Raw genomic sequence first — 17,996 nt, 5'->3', positions numbered from 1 at the left:
TTTTAAAATTCTGTAATTTTTTTTTTTTAATAAATATCTCAGGATGGGATTTCTGCAGTATTGTAAGGTAGGAGGTTACCGTTATTCATCCAGTAGGTCTGAAACAGGTAGAGTGATAGTGTATTTGAGAAAAAATACCATTGCTGGTTAAATTGAACCAAATTTCATACAGAAGTAAATATACACAAAAATAGAACATGCTAGCCATTTAAAGATTTATTAAGGGTTATTTCTGGATACAATATCGAACAAGATCCAAAATAAATGAAATATAGTAATTGTTCTACACTTCAAGATACCAGCAAAGCTTGATAAATGGGAAAAAAAATGTCTTTGCCCCTTAACCCAAATGTTGAATTGCAAAATGTTTTTGATAAGATCACACAATCATATATGATTTTTCACAAATACAAATGCTGTCTCATGCCATTTAAATAAGAAGCATGATGCAAGATCATCCCATAAACAAGTAAACATACGAACGGCAGTAAGTTCTACCTAAAATGAGCAAACTGGTATGGTTTCCTGAGACAGGTATATAGTGTTTTGTTTTTCTGCCCAGTCTTTCGTGTCGCGCTGCATATGTAACAGCGATTCTCTGGAGATCTGTCATTCCTTTTTTTCGGTCTGCCAGTCTAAAAGGCTCGATGACTTTTGTATGAGGGGATGTAAGTGGATTCATTAGCACCGCCTCTGTTAGCGGGCGGAGGTGTGGCACTCGTGAGCGGGTTACTGGAGACCGTTGTCTTTTTGTCTCCAGCAACTAGAAGAGCAAATTCTGAAATGGACATCTTGTTCATCTTGTACTGCTGCAAGTCAGACTGAGTGATTCTGCTGTCATCGAGGGCTTTTTGGATGGAATACTGCTTGCCACTCTTGCGGTCCCGGAGGACTGAGATCTCTCCATTAGGCCCCTTGGAAGTTATCTCTTCCCAGTCACACTCCAGCTCCTCCAACTGGATGTACTGATTGCGGTCAATCAGCCCTTGTATGTAAGCATCATATGGCGACATATCTTTTCCTGTTTCTGGGTCTAAAATAGTGATTTTTGTGGAAAGATTGGTCTCGCTCATTCGTTTGGTATCTTCCTTCTTCAGGTTGTTGAGCAGCTCTCGGAGGGTAAACTCTCTTTTGTGTATCTTGTCTTTTTCATCCAATATTTCCCTCTCCAGTCGCTGAACATCTGATTCCATCTTCATGCTCTTTTGCCTGCTCATCAAGTTTCTCTCACTCAACAGCTTCGACTGCTGCTGGAAGGATACGTGAGTGTCCTGCTTGTTGGACTCCATGGTCTTCAGCTCCATCAGGAGGTTATCCTTCTCTCTCAGCAATGAATCCCTCTGCTGAGTGTAGTTGTTCCCTTCCCAGGAAGTATTATCACGTGTCGCCAGAAGTCTGTTCAATTTGTCCCTGGTCCGTTGCATTTCTGTCTCCAGTTCTAGCCTAACATGTCTCTCCTGAGACACCTGTTCTCTGAGACGGGCCCTCTCAGACTCTACAGCCTGGTCCTTCTCTACTCGAATCACCTCTTTGTAGACAGTTTTTTCCATAGATTTTTCTTTTAGCAGGATATCCAGTCTATGGGTGATGCTTCTGATGTCCCGATTCAAGAACTGTATGGTATTTCCCTCTCTCTCCAGGTCTGCACGTAAGCTAGCTGTCATCTTTTCTAGTTTGGGATCTCTTTCAACCTTCAGGACCTCCTCCATAATAATTCTCTCTTCAATTGGTGGGGGAGCATTTTCAAGCTCATAGATTCTGGTTTTAATTTGTCTTAGTTCCATCTCTGCCTGGATCCTCTTTTGGATTTCATCTGACTCCCGCAGAATTCTCTCCTTTTCTAGGATCAATGCCCTCAGCTGTTGCACTTCCAATTCCATCTGTCGACGAGCCTTCATCTCATCATCCAGATCCCTGTTTAGCTTGTCATGCTCCAATATCTGCCTGGAGTCCTTCTCCAAACGCAACACTTCTTGCACCACTACCACCTCCTCTGGCTTCTGCCTCTCCAGCAGGATGTATCTGTTTGCTAAATCAAAGACCATTTCCTCAGTGGTACGCCGACGTTGTGTTTCATCACGCAGCTCCTTTCTCACTCTTTCAACTTCTTTTTCCAAAAGTGGGTCTTTTTCATACTTAACAACCTCCTTTGTCACAAGCTTTGTTTCTACCTTTGATTTTTCCACTTTCAATTCATCTCTCTCTTTTTGCAGGCGAAGTAGTTGGTCTTGAGTGGTATTGTAGGTGCTCTGGAAGCGTGACACCTGTTCATTGAGCCTTTGAAGTTCCTTCTTTATTTCAGGACTTTTTTCCTCTTTAACCACTTCATGGAGTACTTCCTTGAGCTCCACATTTGGCTTCTGTGAGCGCAGTGATGATAAGCTAATTCTAACCACTTCGATATCCTTCTCCAGATCTCCACGACATCTGTTTGAGTCCTGTATTTCTTTTTTCAGCCTCACAAGCTCTACTTCGGTCTGAGGGTCTACTCTGTAGATCTCATTGATTATTTCTTTGATTTCCACATTTTGTTTCAGCCTGTCAACTTGGAAGTATCGGTCCTGAAGTTCGTTGATCACCCTCACCATATTATTGTTTTCGGTTTTCTGATCCTCCAGCAAAGTTCGGACCTTCTTGGCCTCGTCGATTAGTTTGGGGTCTTGTTCCACTTTCTTCACCTCTTTAGTGATAATCTTGGGTTGCACAGTTGGAATAATCCTTTCCAGTGTGTTGATCTGACTCCTGGTTTGGAATATCTCATCATTCAGAGCCTTGCACTTTTGACCTTCATCTGCAATCTGAAGCTCAAAGTTCTTTACAGCTTTCAGCATCTCTGGATCCCTCTCCAGTTTTACTACTTCTTTTTTCACTACCTTCTCCTTTATAGTTGGTAGCTTTTGCTGGAGAATGTTGACCTCAGTTTTAATCTGAACTGTTTCAGTCTCTCTGGTACGAAGCTCATCTTTCATTCTGCGTATCTCCTCTTTGATTTTATTGGCTTCCACATCAAGCTGTGGGTCTCGCTCAATCTCCGTTACCTCCTTAGTTGCCAGCTTAGGCTTCACATTCTTAATCTCATGCTCAACGGTGACAATTTTCTTATTGATTAACTCAATCTCTGATTGGGTAGCAGAGCGTTTAAGGGCCTCTTGATGGATCGTATCTCTCAGGACCACCAGATCATTTTCAAGTTTTGGATCACGGTAGTACTGGAGTACTTCTTTTTCCTGGACCCGCTCTACCCCTTTGCGACTCTTCAGTGACATCACCCGGGTTTTGTAAGTGTCCAAGCTAGTCTCTACATGGGTTCTCCTGGCAATCTCATCTTCCAGTTCCTTCTTCAGAGTGGCAACCTCATCCTGGCTCTTCTGTAAGCTCTGCTGTTGCAGTTGCTGTTTCACCACCACTTGACTTGCCATCTCCTCTTTCTACTCAGGAGAGAAGGAATTGGGTTTTAAATGCTGAGCTGCCCCCCCCCCCCAAACTTTTCTTTGTCTACATTTATTTTTTAGTAATAACTTCATGCTGTACAAATATTTCAGAAGTGTTTACCACTAATACTGCTTAACACAATGTAATTTTGAGTTTGATTTGCGATGAGTTTATCTGCATTTTCATTGAATCGCGCCAAAAGACAATAGATGGTTCTCATCAATAAAAGAAAAACCTGCCTGCCTTTGCTTTACCTGAGAAGTGATGTTTTTGGCAAGACCTATCTGGTTGAGTAACGCGTCATTCTTTGCAGATGCTTCAGCATAACGGTTTACCAGGTTCTTCTCCTGTTACACAGAAACACATTGCATTCCATTAGGTCCTAATCAACACTGAAAATATAAGCAGCCTGATTCGTATAACTTCAAACTGCTTATCCCAGACAACATAGACTATTCCAGCCAGCGTAAGCAGGGGTAAACCCTGGACGCCGAGATATAATGCTACCCAGTGAACCACCATACAGCAATAGTATAGATCTAAAGTAGACAACAGTTCACCTACCTGCATCTTCACAGAGTCAGCCATAGTGGAAGACTGTAGACGTTTGGCAGCTGGGACTACTGCCTCATCAAGTGTACTTCTATATTTGTTAGAGTTGGCCTCATAAGCCTAATAAAATAAAAACCACAGGTATACAATGTTTGGTAACACTTTACATTAACTGCACCTTCATAATACATTCATTCTACATTCATAGAACATTCATAAGCAGCATGTAAGGATACCTTAACATCCTAACATACCTTAACATTAGCTTTAATATACATTAATAACAAACATTATACAATTATATTGTTTGTTATTATCATGCAATATTTGTTAGTAATGTATATTAAAGCTGTTGAGGTTTGGTAGGATGTTAAGGTGTACTTACATGCTGCTTATGAATGTTCTATGAATGCATTATGAAGGTGCTGTTAATGTATGTTTATTTGTTGAAAACCATACATATAAAGGGAAGACATCGTTTTAGCTGAATTAACAAGGTCTGTCTTACATTGAGAACACCCTGCAGATCCTGGGATTGGTCAAGCATGTGGTCAATGTCATCCCCTTTTCTCCGGATGTCATCCACAACTCTCTACAACAAAACATTTCAGGCCATTAAAGGAAAGACCATTACCTTTAGCCAGGTAAAGAACATTTGGCAATTTTTTGAGATTCCCAAATAAGCTATGGAAACACTATTTTGATTAAATTAAGTAGTCTAAATTTCTACATTTTACATTTAGTGTTTCAGTGAAAGACTTGGTATTAATTATAATCATTAATCACATGTGGATGTCATAGGATGCCAAATATGGAAACATGAGAACCTGCAGAAACAGACCTTTTGAGAATTCTGCTTGTTGTTGACCTGGGCCAGTGTGTCATTAGGGTTCACCGTGTTGTTAGGCAGGCTGTTGAGGAAGGAATCCAGCGACTGGGCAGCACTGTCAAAAGTGTTGTTCTTGTTGCTTGCCTCTTGTAACAGACGTTCTCTGAATAAAGACGTAGAATAATGAAATCAACAAACACACAAGAGTGAAATACAAGCGCAGATGCGTTTGGGAAAAGTTCGGGATTGACACTTGTGTACTAAACTTAGCTTGTGTGAGCATCACTTTAGCTTCAGAGGGTCAAACTTTGAGGCAGCTTGTCACTCTTACCTTTCCTGTAGCTGGTTGTTGACATTGGTGTAGCGATTCCTGAGGTTGTTTACTTTAACTTCCTGCCTGCGGATATCGGGGCAGTACTCCTGGTAGCTCTTCTGCAGTGTGCTACACAGCTGCTCAGTGGTCTCCAGATCCTGACTGAGCTTCTTCATCTCATCCTGTTTGCTGGCCACATCCTTACGCAGCCTCTGTAGGGACAACATATTTCAGAAGGGAGGACTGAATTTACTGCGGATGCCTTACGTTCACTGGATTCATCCAAGTTAAGTTCATTACGTTTTATGACACAGTGTACAATAACAGCATTGGTTAATCACAGTTGATAGGAATAATGACTGAGTGTTCTACCCACCTGAATTTCTCGATTGCGTGTCTCAATGGAATTGGGTACATCTGGGATGAATTGGTCATCAGCTAATTGCTTCTCGAACCCAGAAACGATGCCCTCTACCTTCTGTAACTGATTCTCCAGGTTAAGAGAAGCATTTACCCTATTAATGACAAAAACAGAAGATTAGTGATGTATTGTACACACTTTGGCCAGGCTCAGAGAGAAACTCTATATGCTAATGTATGCTAATGTATATACAGTATGCATTTGTCATGTCACCATGTCTGTGCAAGAGTGCCTTTACTTTTTGGTGTAGAGATCTGAAAGGCCAGCTAGGTCTTCCTGCTTGTTCTTGGCAGAGTTCAGTTTGAGGGGCAGAGTGGAAGATATGGGGCTGCTGGCCCTCTGAGACAGGAGTGGTTCTGCCTCACGCTGGATGGCAGCCCTCTCCTGCTGCAGCTGCTTCTGAGAATTGGCTGCTTTCTGCAAGGGGGGGCAAACCATCAGATCATCAGTAACCATGATGATTCCCAGACGATACCAGTGTTGGACTCACCGAATCAGAGCTAAACCATGTCAACAGGGGCCATTTTTGACGATTATTTTCATCTACCATGAAAGCTACAACAGAAGACTTGATTTTTGCGTGCTGGCATTAAAGTATCAGTTGTATTTATGGTTATTCAGGGGCATGAATTTAAAACTTTCCCCCTTTTATTTTAATGCTAGGGTGGGGTTGGGCCAGATATGACCCACGGACTGTAAACAATAGTAGATTTTAATCCAAGAAATTAACCAGGACCAAAAGTAATTTCTTCAATAGTCAGTGTTTTCAGTCATTAAAATTGCCCCACAGAATAGAAGATTCCTTCACCTCCTGCTCCTTCGCTCGGTTAGTGAGGTCCCCTATTGGATCACGCCGTTCTGTGGGTACTCTCAGGCGGTTTAGGACATCCTGTTTGGCCTGAACAGTATCGCTCTCCAGTTTGTCTAAGCGCTTGGCCAGTTCTTGCCCCTTGGGGTTTTCTGGACTGCTGGACACGTTGCCTAAGGAACCAGCATGATATAACATGAGTACTGCTCTCAGAAGTATAGTAGTATTGCTCTCAAAAGTATAGTTAGGACATTGTTGCCCTTTAAATACAGCATATTACCAAATTACTCAGACTAGTTTTCACACAAACGCTGTGTTTGATATTACTCAGTTCCTACTCACTAGATTTCTGTGCCTGTACAACCTCTGTGGGAGCACTCTTCAGTTGAGCCTGCAGTGCTGCTCTCCTCTTCTTCAAGTTTTCCAGCTCTGCGCTTAGTCTGTTCCCAGAGACACATAAAGAGAAAGTTTATGCTTGTACTATGTAACTATGGTATCCAGAAAGGACACGTTACTTCTGTCCTAATTACTTATTGTGCTACACGTTATTAAACGTATTATAATGTGCTTATAGCAGATTTTACCTTCCTGTGGCAGGTTGCACATACAATCAAACTATGGTTTAACACATGCGTGTTAAAATTTCGGTTAAAGAACAGTGATGGTAGATTCCCTACCTGTTAACTTTGTCAATGGATTCCTGGTCAGGTGGAGGAACCAAGAAACATGCTCCCGGTATGGTTTTGGTCACACCATTGCTAGCCTGAACATCCCAGTTCAGATTGTCTGAGTTGGACCTCAACGTCATTTTGTCCCCTCGAGTCACTGAGGCCTAAAAAAGGGCATTTGCACAGTGAATATTTTGCCACACTTCAACTGTGAAATTAGTTAATAATGGTCTCATGGACAGATTATGAATTAAGCAATTAAAATTGAACTGTCTTGAGATAAAACACAGATAGTATTAAGCAATATTTCACAACAATGCACCCTTATGGGTCGTATAAGTTTTTTTTTTTTCCACAGGCACTGTATTGGACACCTATGTTTCACTGTACCCCTGCTCAGTCCTGGGCTCCATACCTTGTCAGTGCTCCAGTCACACAGGGACTCGACAACAACGGGGCTTTTGGACTTTGTGCGGCGCAGCTTCAGGGGGGCCACGCTGGCGCTGCGCGTCTTTAAGTCGGCCAGGAGCAGCTCGCTTCGCTGCACCGTGCTCTCGTCTCCCTGCCAGGTTCAGGGAGAGCAGGTTATGGGGTGGAGGATATCAAGTTATGCTTCAGTGTGTGAACTGCTACACTGTCCTTCAGGTATGCCCGAAAAAACCTCTAAGTTACTTTGGGCAGAAGCATCAGCTGTACATAATTTTATTATTATTATTTTATTATTATTATAGAGAAATAATGGTAACAGACTAAAGAAAAAATAAGTTAATTCCAATAAATAAAGAAAATATATGTAAAATATTACAATGTTAACATGTCATAATTTCAATGTGAAATATAAGAATGTATGACTAACCTCAAGCTGGAGCAGATTCTCAGTGGTGGTTTTGTTGCTCAGGACTTTGGGGTCCATATTGATATTGAGTTTTGTGAGGGAGTCATTGAGCGTGTCCATGTCCAACTGGTACTGCACAGCGCAAACAAAGTAACAAGCAGTCAGCAGCTGGACAAGAGAGTACTGACGGTTGTTTCCTGACATGCTGATTGCAGAAAGAGCTATGGCAACGCATTTTGGGGGGGGTCACAAAGACCCCAGTGCTACTGCTGGATACCTTCTTGTAGTCCTCCACATTGGTCAAGTGTGCTTCCTGACAGATGCAGAGATTCAGGAAGTTCTGCCACTCGCTCCTCACTGCATCTCTGTGGTTCTGAAACACACACAACACACACACATGGTTGGAGGTGGTGGGGAATGTATGCATAAGGGTATGACCTATAACACCCCAAAATGGATTTTGTGATTTACCAAAGCAAAATAATAGTCTGGAATGAAATTTGAATTCGGGAGAACCTAAAATCCCTCGTCTTCAATTTTCTGGAGACTTCTTGCAACAGCTCATTCGACACAAAGTCAAACCAGTGGTACCCAAGGATTCTCCAAAGAGACACAGTACTGAAGGAGTCCAGTCTTCGTCTCAGCTCACTGAATAGTACCAGTAGCACCAGGACTCTAAAGACTTGGGCCTTCATCCTCTTGCAAAGATATCGGGAACGGCACACACCCCTTTCCGGTGACCTCATGACCCCCCATGCTCTCCCAATCTGTCTGCTGACTTCATAGGAAGAGTCACCACAGACATGAATGTCGCTGCCGAAGGTAAGTAAATCTCTTGACAAGGTCAATATTCTCCCCGCAGACAGACACACTACTGATGGCTGTGCCCAAGAAGTCATTAAATGCCTGGATCTTGGTCTTTATCCAGGCCGCCCGCAATCCCAGACACTCAGACTCCTCCCTCAGTCTCTCGAGAGCCCCAATCAGAGCCTCCATTGACTGCGCTAAGATCACAGCATCATCGGCAAAGTCAAGATCAGTAAATCTTTCTTCACCAACGGACACCCCACAGCTGCTGGACCACACAACCCTGCCCAACACCCAGCCCATACAAGCATTGAACAGAGTAGGAACAAGAACACACCCCTGGCGAACCCCAACTGGAAAGAACGCACAGGTTCTTCCTCCATTCTGCACAGCACTCACAGTACCAGCGTATAGGCCGGCCAGGATGTCCAGTAACTTCAGGGGGATCCCGCAAAGTCTCAACTTGATCAGCTGAGTCGAAACTAAGCTGAATCTTCAGAGTAGCAACAAGAAGTCTGTGGTCAGAATTCACAAACTGGGCACTTCTGTAGACCCTGCAGTTCTGTAGGAGTCTCCAGCGTCTGCCCACGAAGATGTGCTCGATCTCCTTCGACACACCACCAGTATTGGACTACCAAGGCGACCCAGGGCGTTGCAACCAGGATCCAGCGGCCCACAGCCCCTGACCTTTCGCATAGTGAAGGAACATGGAGCCGCTTTCACCGCGACCTCCAGACCCATGGGGAACAACACAATCCTCATAGCCAGCCCTGTCAGTGCCAGTGGTCGCACTGAAGTCACCCATGACCAGAGGAGTGTCACCTCGTTGGCACCCTTCAACTACCAAGCAAAGTTGCAAGTAAAATGTCTCCCTCAACGAGACATCACTCACCGTGGTTGGAGCATACACTGAGACAACAGACAAGACACCCTTAGCCTGAGTCTCATAATACGCTCGCTGAATGGAGTGACATCAGACATTGGAAGGAGTCGAACCGCTACAGCAACAGCTACTCCCTGAGTATGGCAGCCATCAGACCGACCAAACTAAAAGTAGGTATAGCCACCTACAGAGATCTGGTCACTCCCCGTTCTGCGTACCTCAGAGTGTGCTGCCACGGAAATGTAGAGTTTACGAAGCTCCCCTGACAGCAGAGGAAGATGGTCATCTTGCCGGAGAGACAAGACGTTCCAAGCGCCTACCCAGATGGGTTGCCTCAAACTGGGACCCAAGTGCCGCCATACAGCAGGCGACGCCTCAGCTCCACAGCAGCCCCAATCCCCAGCAGGCCTGACTCTATTAGCTCTCCCACGGTTTCGACTCGTCCAGGGATGGGACTCCCGAAGGCTTTCCCGCATCCACTTCATGGTGCATGCGGCCTTCCTGTGGGTGGCTGCAGCAGAGCTACTCCCACAGAGAGCAGAAGAGTATCATGCTTGCTTGTATCAAGCAGTTGTGAATTTTTTTACGGTGGCTGGAGAGTGCCCAAAGAACTTGTTTTTCTGCAAGTTGGAAGACCGCTTGCAGGGCTGAATGCAGTTTAGCATCATACCCATCAACTTTCCCCATCAGGGAATCGAAGACCGGTCTCGCGTGTGACAGGCGGGGATACTCACCACTATACTAACAAGGAGACAGGTGAAATATACACACCTCGATAATAGAGCCAGCAGGATGTTTCAGCTCTACGAGTCGATCTCCATCGTCCTGAAGCTTATTCACATCACTTTCATGGGCCAAAAGGCTGTTATTCTTGAAAATCTAATCAAGAGAAAGTAAAAACATGGATAAAGGCTAGTGTACTCCTAAAACAAGACTTTCTGTTTATGTTATTGTTCCCTGTCAGGGCTACCAATGGCTATAAATGTATGTACATTTCTGTGAAGTGCATTTACAGAGCTATCTCAATCAGTCCTTGCATTCCAGTCTTACACCATTTCTGATTTCAGCATTTGCAGCAATCATATTTACTTGTGCCTCTGGTGGGCCGTGCAATGCCTTCTCACCTCATACTGTCTGCGGACGTGTGTGGGGTCCACCATCTGGTCGCTCCAGTCCTGCTCCAGGGTCTTCTTCTGCTCGTCACTCAGGTAGGCCAGCTCCTTGTTGCAGGCCTGCATGTAGTCATACAGGCTGCTCAGGTACGTCCGCCGCCACTTTGAGTTGTCCTGCACAACAGGGGAAGTTGTTACCATGAGAAAGAGACCCACACTGTGCTGTGAGACACTGCCATGACCTGGGAGCACAAAGAATAAACGTGAAAAACACAGCTATACCTACAAAGAAAGCCCAACTATGAGCATTTCTCATGAACCTGCAACTGTCAAGAGTTCATCTAAATTTACATTTAGGGGATGTTTTTATCCAGCAAGTGAAGGTTATGGCCTTGTTCAGAAACCTAGCAGTGATTGTGATGATCCTGGGATTTGAACCAGCAACCTTCTGATCACAGACATAGTGTCCTAACACACTGCTCTCAGCTTCAGGAATATTACTCACCAAAACATTATTGTACTGTTTCTTAACGGCAGCTATATCCTGAAAGATCAAACATATCAAACATATGGTTATTAGTACACCAGTGTTTGTCAGTGCTTCATTTTACACTCAACTAAGGTGTCATCAGTAAGGTAATGCAGGAAGTAGGTAACAGAGATTGTTTTTATACAGTGGAGTGCTGAGCGATCTGGAAACAGCTTGCAAATGTGAGGCAAACATTTGGACCCACAAGGACGAACCACATAAATAGTCACACAAATCCAGGATAACGAATGTGGTGAATATTTGAATTTTTCCCATGTGACACAATCTGTACCGGTGAGTTGGCGGAGCTAGCGTTTATCTGCGAGCCGTAGGCCTCGATCTCCTTGTGCAGGATGTTGTGGGCAGCGATCTGCTTCTCCAGGTCTGACACCGTCGGCCCGTATTCCTCTGCATTCACCTGCCGCTGAATCACATGACATGGGTTTATGAGACTCCCTGTCACTCCATGCTGGTTGTTTTTTCACTCAGACTTGTGTGCTGGAAGTTCTTATTTGATTGTGCAATGGATTTCAACATATATGTAAGGTAGAGAATCATACAGAGAGAGTTACACTGCAGATTTACCTGTTTTTGATTGAGCACCAGAGGCCAGTCAATTCTGGGTAATACATCAACTTCTTTTGCTGATTCATAAACTTCCCGGTAAAGGGCACAGTCTTTGTACCAGCGGTCGTGGAGGTGACTGACACTGAAAACAGTGATAGGGAGACAATATGCGTGTCTGTCATTCTGGGTGGTGTGTGGCTTAGCAGGTTAGGATCTGTCTGGGAAGTCATATATATACACAGTACCAGTCAAAAATCCGGACACACCTACCGAAAATCATTTATTGTTCTACACGATAATAACCCTAAGCGCACCTCGAGGTTATGCAAGTACTGCATTGTCATGTGAACAAGGAAGAAGATGGAGTTTTGCGACAGATGACCTAACCCCCGACATGAACCCTAAGGGGCTGGTTTGAGATGAGTTGGATTGAAGGCTCCTTCAGGACCGTTGGAGAAGCGTTCCAGGTGGCTACACCTGAAAGTTAGTTGAAAGAATGCCAAGAGTCTGCCATGCTTTCAGCAAAGCAAAAATGGCGCATTTGAAGAGACTAAAATCAGAGAAAATTTTGAAATGTCAAACACCTCTTGCGGTCGTTCCAGTATTTGACGTGTATTACTTCATTTCCTTGACACCTTTTATTATAAGGTGAATAGCATAGCTAACAAACACGTTAAAAGCAGGTGTGTCCAGACTTTTGACTGGCACTGTACATATGTATGTCGGTCATAAGAGTAACATAGATGTGTGAAAAGTACCCAGTTTCCATACATGGATAATTAAAGTACCTCTACTTGAAGAAAAGGTACACTGTTGTGAGTTCTTCACTGCTTTCCTTGTTCTAAAATAGTTATTTATCGAAATCATATCGTGAACACGGTCAGTTTCTTTCAAGCCTGCAGCAGGATGCACTATCCTTCAGCCCCACCTATATGTGGAGAAAGCTGGTGCCAGGTTTTAGGCACTGAGTCACTCACTCGGTCTCAATCTCACTAGCCTGGGGGTGTTTCAGCTTCTTGGCTCTGTCCACATCCAGGTAGAGATCTTTCAGGAGACCCTCTGCTTCAGCCAAGCAGTCTGCACTCTCCTTCTGGTGCTTAAAGGGTTGATTCTTGATCCTGTTCTCTTTGTCCTAGAGATCGTGCAGAGGCCAAGGGCAAGAATTAGATCAGGCGAAAAGAAAGCCGTCCAGTTTTGCAAAATAACTAATTCACAATTAGAATGAATTTAGCGGTCACTGGCTATCAAGGCATTTATAAGTATTGAAATAGGTACGACTGTAAGGCTTGATTTTTTTCAAAGAAGTTGGCTAATCCGCTGGCATTCCCAGAAGGGGGAGTGGCCATGTAGCTTAACTCATTATAAGTGCAAGGCATGGCGAAATTGTGCAAGAGCATGTTTTACAGGGGTCGCCGTACAATATTCAGCTTCTCTTCTGCACGCAGGACATCTCTCTCCACCTGATCAGCACTGGTTTGCATGCGGGCGATCAGCAAGGCCAGGTCACTAGCTTGGGATCTGTGAGGAGGACAGGAAGGTTAGTTTGAACACCCTGAGTCACAGTTGTGAATAGAATAATGAGCCGTTTGTGTTTTCACTTAGCCTAGCATGCTCTCCATGAAACACACAGATAGGTAACAGCACAGGGTTGACCACACCCAACATTGCTTGAGCAATTGGAGTTAAGGGCTATACTCAGGGCCCAAAGTTAGCATCATTCTGCCAGTCCTGGGATTTGAACTAGCAACCTCCTGGTCACAGACTCAGTGGTCTAATCAGCAGAGCAACTCAACTTCCAGAACCACATACGGTCACTCCAGTCCTTATTAAACAATACAGAAGGACGTAAAGTAATTGCATTTCTCTGCAATGACTTTGCTGTTGCGCTACATTTTCATTGCTGTAGCGAGTAAAGTCCCTGGAATGTTACTCACTGTCAAAATACTGCCCCTGGGTGGTGACCTAGCCAGAAACTGTTTGTGTCTTTTCCTCCACCTAAGATTCTTGTTTTATCTCCACCTGATTCTGATGTTCTGGATATGATTGTCAGCTTAGCAAATGAAGGGCAGGTCTACTGATGAATAGGTTATTTGGAATGAGAGTCAGGTGTAGAACAAATAATCAAAAGAAAGTTTTGCAAGCCTCCTCCAAAATTCCTTCCATGGCTGTCATTCCACAACTTTCTCCATTTCTGGCTGGACCTGCTGTCATTCACAAACACTTTGGGGCACTCCCCAGGTTAGACTGGATTTTATGGGTCCCCCTGTGAAATCGACACATTTGTACCAAAATTTATGGAAGATGCGTAGTTATGAATGTAAATGAAAACTGTCTTTGTCTGCCTTTCACTTTAATCAGCACTTTGATGTATCGTGGAAGGCATTATTCTCTGGCTCTATGCACCTGTTCTCCAATAAAATATTCAAACATTTCCTAACTACTGAAGGACTAATTTGCTCTAGTTTTCTGTTCCAGCCAGTATGAATCAGGCATCTCTTTTCTCTTTGGAGTCCACAGTCCAAAATTATTGCTATATATTTGGAAAATAATCCCTGCAGTCAGACGGGTGTCTGATGATATTGCCAGCATATTGCATTGGTCGATTGTGTTCTTTTAAAACTTGCTGAGATCTTCTTTGATCTTAAGCACGATATGTCTCTCTTTTTAAGATCTCTCCTTTTAGTGTGTGAATGTATATGGGTGCCCTGAGATGGGCAGTCAGGTCTTTTAAATACTGTCCCCTGTACTTTTTGAGATCTGGATGACTATGAACATGACTGTCAGAGAGGCTGTTAAAGATTGACGGATGAATGTTGGGAAAATGTGTATGTATGATGGCCAAAACAGAAACAATTCCACTTAAAACAGTAGAAGTGTTTGTATTCTTGAAATTTGTTTTTCTCTTTCACCCAATTTCTGACAGTCAGTAGTCTAGATAAAAAAAGTCCAGATAAAAGTATCACCTCTTCAGGTGCATTCATAAAACACTATAAAGTAAGTATATCTTGTTAAAATAAAAAACAATCAACAGGGAATGTTTTCACCTGTACCATAGAGACGGCTGCACAACACCAGCAAATTGTAGGTGTGTCCACATTGTATCTATGTGGAATATTTATTTTGTTAAAAGAATGTAGTATCTGATCTGATATTTTTTTTAATCTGATATTTACAACATCATTCTTATCATAGCTGGGTGAGAATTAATGTCCAGGCTAGTAATATCAAATATTATTTCTAGTATTTTATGACAAGTGGATAAATCATTTTAAAAGAACAACACAAGACTAGCCCTAATTACAGTCTTCAGGTTCTTGTATTCAAATGTATTATTTTTGCCTAATCTCCAAAATTCCTGTTAAATTCAGAGAATTTATTATCCAAAAGCCTTTCATACCAACAGAGGAAATATGAGAGAAAACTGTGATATTTTCCCATCAGCTAAATCAGTGGTTCATATGTTTTTATCTGATATTCACAACATCATTCTCATCATAGCATTAGGTGTGAGAATTACAGCCCAGGCTCCAAGCTGGGGGGGATCAAACACGTGAAGCGTCTGCGGGTCCCCATGGACGCTGAGCCAAATGATGACATGATGGCTTCCTGCGCTGTTAATGATGACCCATCATTCAGTACTATTGCATTTGCTTTTCCCCGCTCAGTCTTTCCAACCTTCTCACTGGACAGAAACATTTCAAGAATTTTCTGTCTCATCAAAATTGAAATTATCCTGCGGTGAAAATAAATATGCAGGTGCATGTCGACCTTCCCTAGCCGCTGCACTGTGCCACACACCCTGAGCGACAGCTGCCGGAGGACCGTGAACCCCACTGTGAGCATCTACAGCAGGAATGGGCTGTGGGAGCAGTGACCCATCCAGTTCAGATTTCCACACTAATGTTTACAACCACGTCTTGCAACCGCACACACCTTTTATGGCACGATTGTTGGGTTAAGGCAGATATTAGTCCCTTCACATTTAAATGTCCTGTTTGCCTGACAGTTAGTGAACGATTACATAACTCCTACTGGGCTGCTTTGGGGACCTTGCCCTAAGAGTAGCTTGAAAGGCAGCCAGAAGCACAAGGGGTGTGAGCGAGGCACAGGCACACCTGGTACGGCCAGCCATTGTGTGTGTGAACCAGGGGGGGGGGGGGGGACCTTCTCCCTCCTGTCCTCTCCCATGCTCTCCGTTTGTTTCCAGCAGCCTTGGGGCACATCCCGGGCTGCTGAGCGATCAGGTTGTTACGCTAAAAGGCGCTCAGACGTCACTGACGATCCTACACAGCGTTGTACGTGGGTGGGTCAGGCCTCTCCCAGTTCAAAAGGAAGTTTCTGTGGTCATTAATGATACATTTTTTTTTTTAAAGAGCCAGTAGAGATTATTAATATGGAATTTGAATCATCACCAGAATATTCTCCAGAAGAATAGTAATGATGCATGATGGTTTATATCTGGTTCTTGGAGCCCTCAAACATTTTTGTTGAGAGTTTTGTTGTACATTTACAATAACAATAAAGATATTCTATTTAAGTCAAATTTAACTAAACTTTGTAATTGCTCTTGTTCTGACAATGCATTGCTTTGTCAGTATATGTCAGTATACATCATTGCTATATTACCTTCCTCAAGCTATGTCAGAAAAATTAACTAATCAGTATATATAATACAAACATAAACCGCCATTTAATAACCTACATACAAGCATAAGATCCTATATAAAGTCATACGTAGCACAGTGTTTGGGTTAGGGTTAGGGTTGGGCTATACGAACGTAATTCAGCTGGTTTGGCTAAGTCTCAAATCTCTTTAGTTACCAATGGTATCGGTTACTATTTCTATTGCTGTTTATATACAGGCATTTTAAAGTTATTCTGACAAGAATTACTTTTATAAGAGCAAATACCTTCTCAGCAGTTTACAGAAAGGATCACTGAAAGGGTTCACACATACTGATAGTGTTTCTAAGTTCTGTTTAAATTACTAGACTGGATCCAAAGAGGAAGCATAAGGAGGTTCCTCACACCAAATACCCTGCACCCACAATCTTTTATTTAATACACCTTTGTCTACGACAGCTTCTCTTCTGGATTCTCTCACATTCCAGAAACTTTAACAATGTGGATGACATTTGTAAGTTCTTTGTATCACCTGCCAAACGAAAAAGCCTCTCATTCACAAAACCTAATCCCTACATGTTCAGCAACAGATCCTGCCTCAGTCAGTAGAAGTTTGACAGAGTAGGATCACATGGAACGATATAGAGCAGAGCATCGCAAACCCAGTGTTCAGGGACCCCCACACAGTTGACATTTTTTTGGGAGGGACCAAAAATGTGGAGACTCTGGCAGGGAGCTGAGGGGGAGCAAAAATATTGGACCGTCCGGGGGGGTCCCCGAGGACCGGATTGAGAAACACTGAAAACAAAACAAACTCCCAAAGTGAGGGAAAGTGATGCAAAGAGCTGAAACTGAAGACGGCCTGCACTCACTTGCTGATCTTCCCAGTGACCTTCACCGAGCTGTTGGGGTCCTTTTTCTTGAGCATCCTGCGGCTTTGGGAGTCCTGCTATCTTCCTGTATCCCTCAGTGTCTCCTCGCTCCAGCACAGTGAGTGTCCCTGCTGCGACGCTGTGTAGTTAAAGTGAAGAGACCGGCTCTGGCTCCACCCATGGAACAGGTGCGCCAACACCCAGACATCTATCTGGTTCCACAGGACCGGGTCAACCTGTTTCTCTCATTCTCTCTCTCCTTGGCCCCCTTTCCCCTTTCCCTCGTTCAATTTAGACGCATTTTAACCTACTTTTCCCCAAACTGTGAATTCAGGATGCTAACACCTCTCATTCCTTAACCTAAGAAAACTTGACCTTGGATAAAACATCACACACAAGCAGACGTGTGACCTGCCCAGTTCTCCTTTCCCTACCTGCTTGTACAAGAGAAATTGATTGATGATCATAAAGTATGCATTTCCTCCCTGCATTCCTACACGAAGAGAACTAAACAGTAAACTGTGTGTCTAGTTGAAAATCCATATGGAAGCAGAAAAAGTAAAAAAAAAATACATAAAAAATCTAAGGGCATGTAGATGCTAAATGGGTGCTTCTAAATTTCTTATAGTGTGTTCCTTACAAGAGAGTGACACTCCACACATACCGCACCCCTGCCTTGTGTCTGGGATAACCCCCTTTGACCCAGAGCCGAATAAGAAGTTGGGACATGGCTGGATTATGGGGT

At 43.5% G+C, this 17,996-nt stretch overlaps 1 protein-coding gene across 1 annotated transcript; it reads right to left on the bottom strand.

Moving 5' to 3' along the window:
* Window positions 1-201: 201 nt before the first annotated feature.
* On the bottom strand, window positions 202-17,409 carry evpla (envoplakin a). Its single transcript, XM_023819974.2, has 22 exons — window positions 17,252-17,409; window positions 13,175-13,274; window positions 12,734-12,888; window positions 11,775-11,898; window positions 11,482-11,613; window positions 11,166-11,204; window positions 10,673-10,834; window positions 10,320-10,427; window positions 8,136-8,231; window positions 7,880-7,990; window positions 7,439-7,585; window positions 7,033-7,187; window positions 6,698-6,795; window positions 6,356-6,528; window positions 5,786-5,964; window positions 5,503-5,641; window positions 5,145-5,338; window positions 4,826-4,976; window positions 4,493-4,576; window positions 3,997-4,104; window positions 3,687-3,779; window positions 202-3,428 (listed from the first exon to the last, which is right to left on the bottom strand). The coding sequence occupies exons 1-22, from the start codon at window positions 17,305-17,307 to the stop codon at window positions 636-638; spliced, it is 5,397 nt and encodes a 1,798-aa protein (XP_023675742.1). The 5' UTR covers window positions 17,308-17,409; the 3' UTR covers window positions 202-635.
* Between the last annotated feature and the right edge of the window lie 587 nt (window positions 17,410-17,996).

Source organism: Paramormyrops kingsleyae, chromosome 5, assembly GCF_048594095.1.
Source record: "Paramormyrops kingsleyae isolate MSU_618 chromosome 5, PKINGS_0.4, whole genome shotgun sequence".
Lineage (NCBI taxonomy): Eukaryota > Metazoa > Chordata > Actinopteri > Osteoglossiformes > Mormyridae > Paramormyrops > Paramormyrops kingsleyae.
The sequence above is the reverse complement of the archived record's forward strand: the minus strand, read 5'-3'. Positions and strand labels throughout refer to the sequence as shown.

What these genes read in the sequence shown, in the direction of transcription:
- evpla (XM_023819974.2), bottom strand. Translation starts at nt 17,307, where the DNA reads ATGCTCAAGAAAAAGGACCCCAACAGCTCGGTGAAGGTCACTGGGAAG. An exon ending in AGAATCTGCTCCAGCTTGAG is followed by an intron (nt 7,586 to 7,879) that starts GTTAGTCATACA and finishes TGAACCTGGCAG; the next exon opens with GGAGACGAGAGCACGGTGCA. An exon ending in CACGCAATCGAGAAATTCAG is followed by an intron (nt 5,339 to 5,502) that starts GTGGGTAGAACA and finishes TTGTCCCTACAG; the next exon opens with AGGCTGCGTAAGGATGTGGC.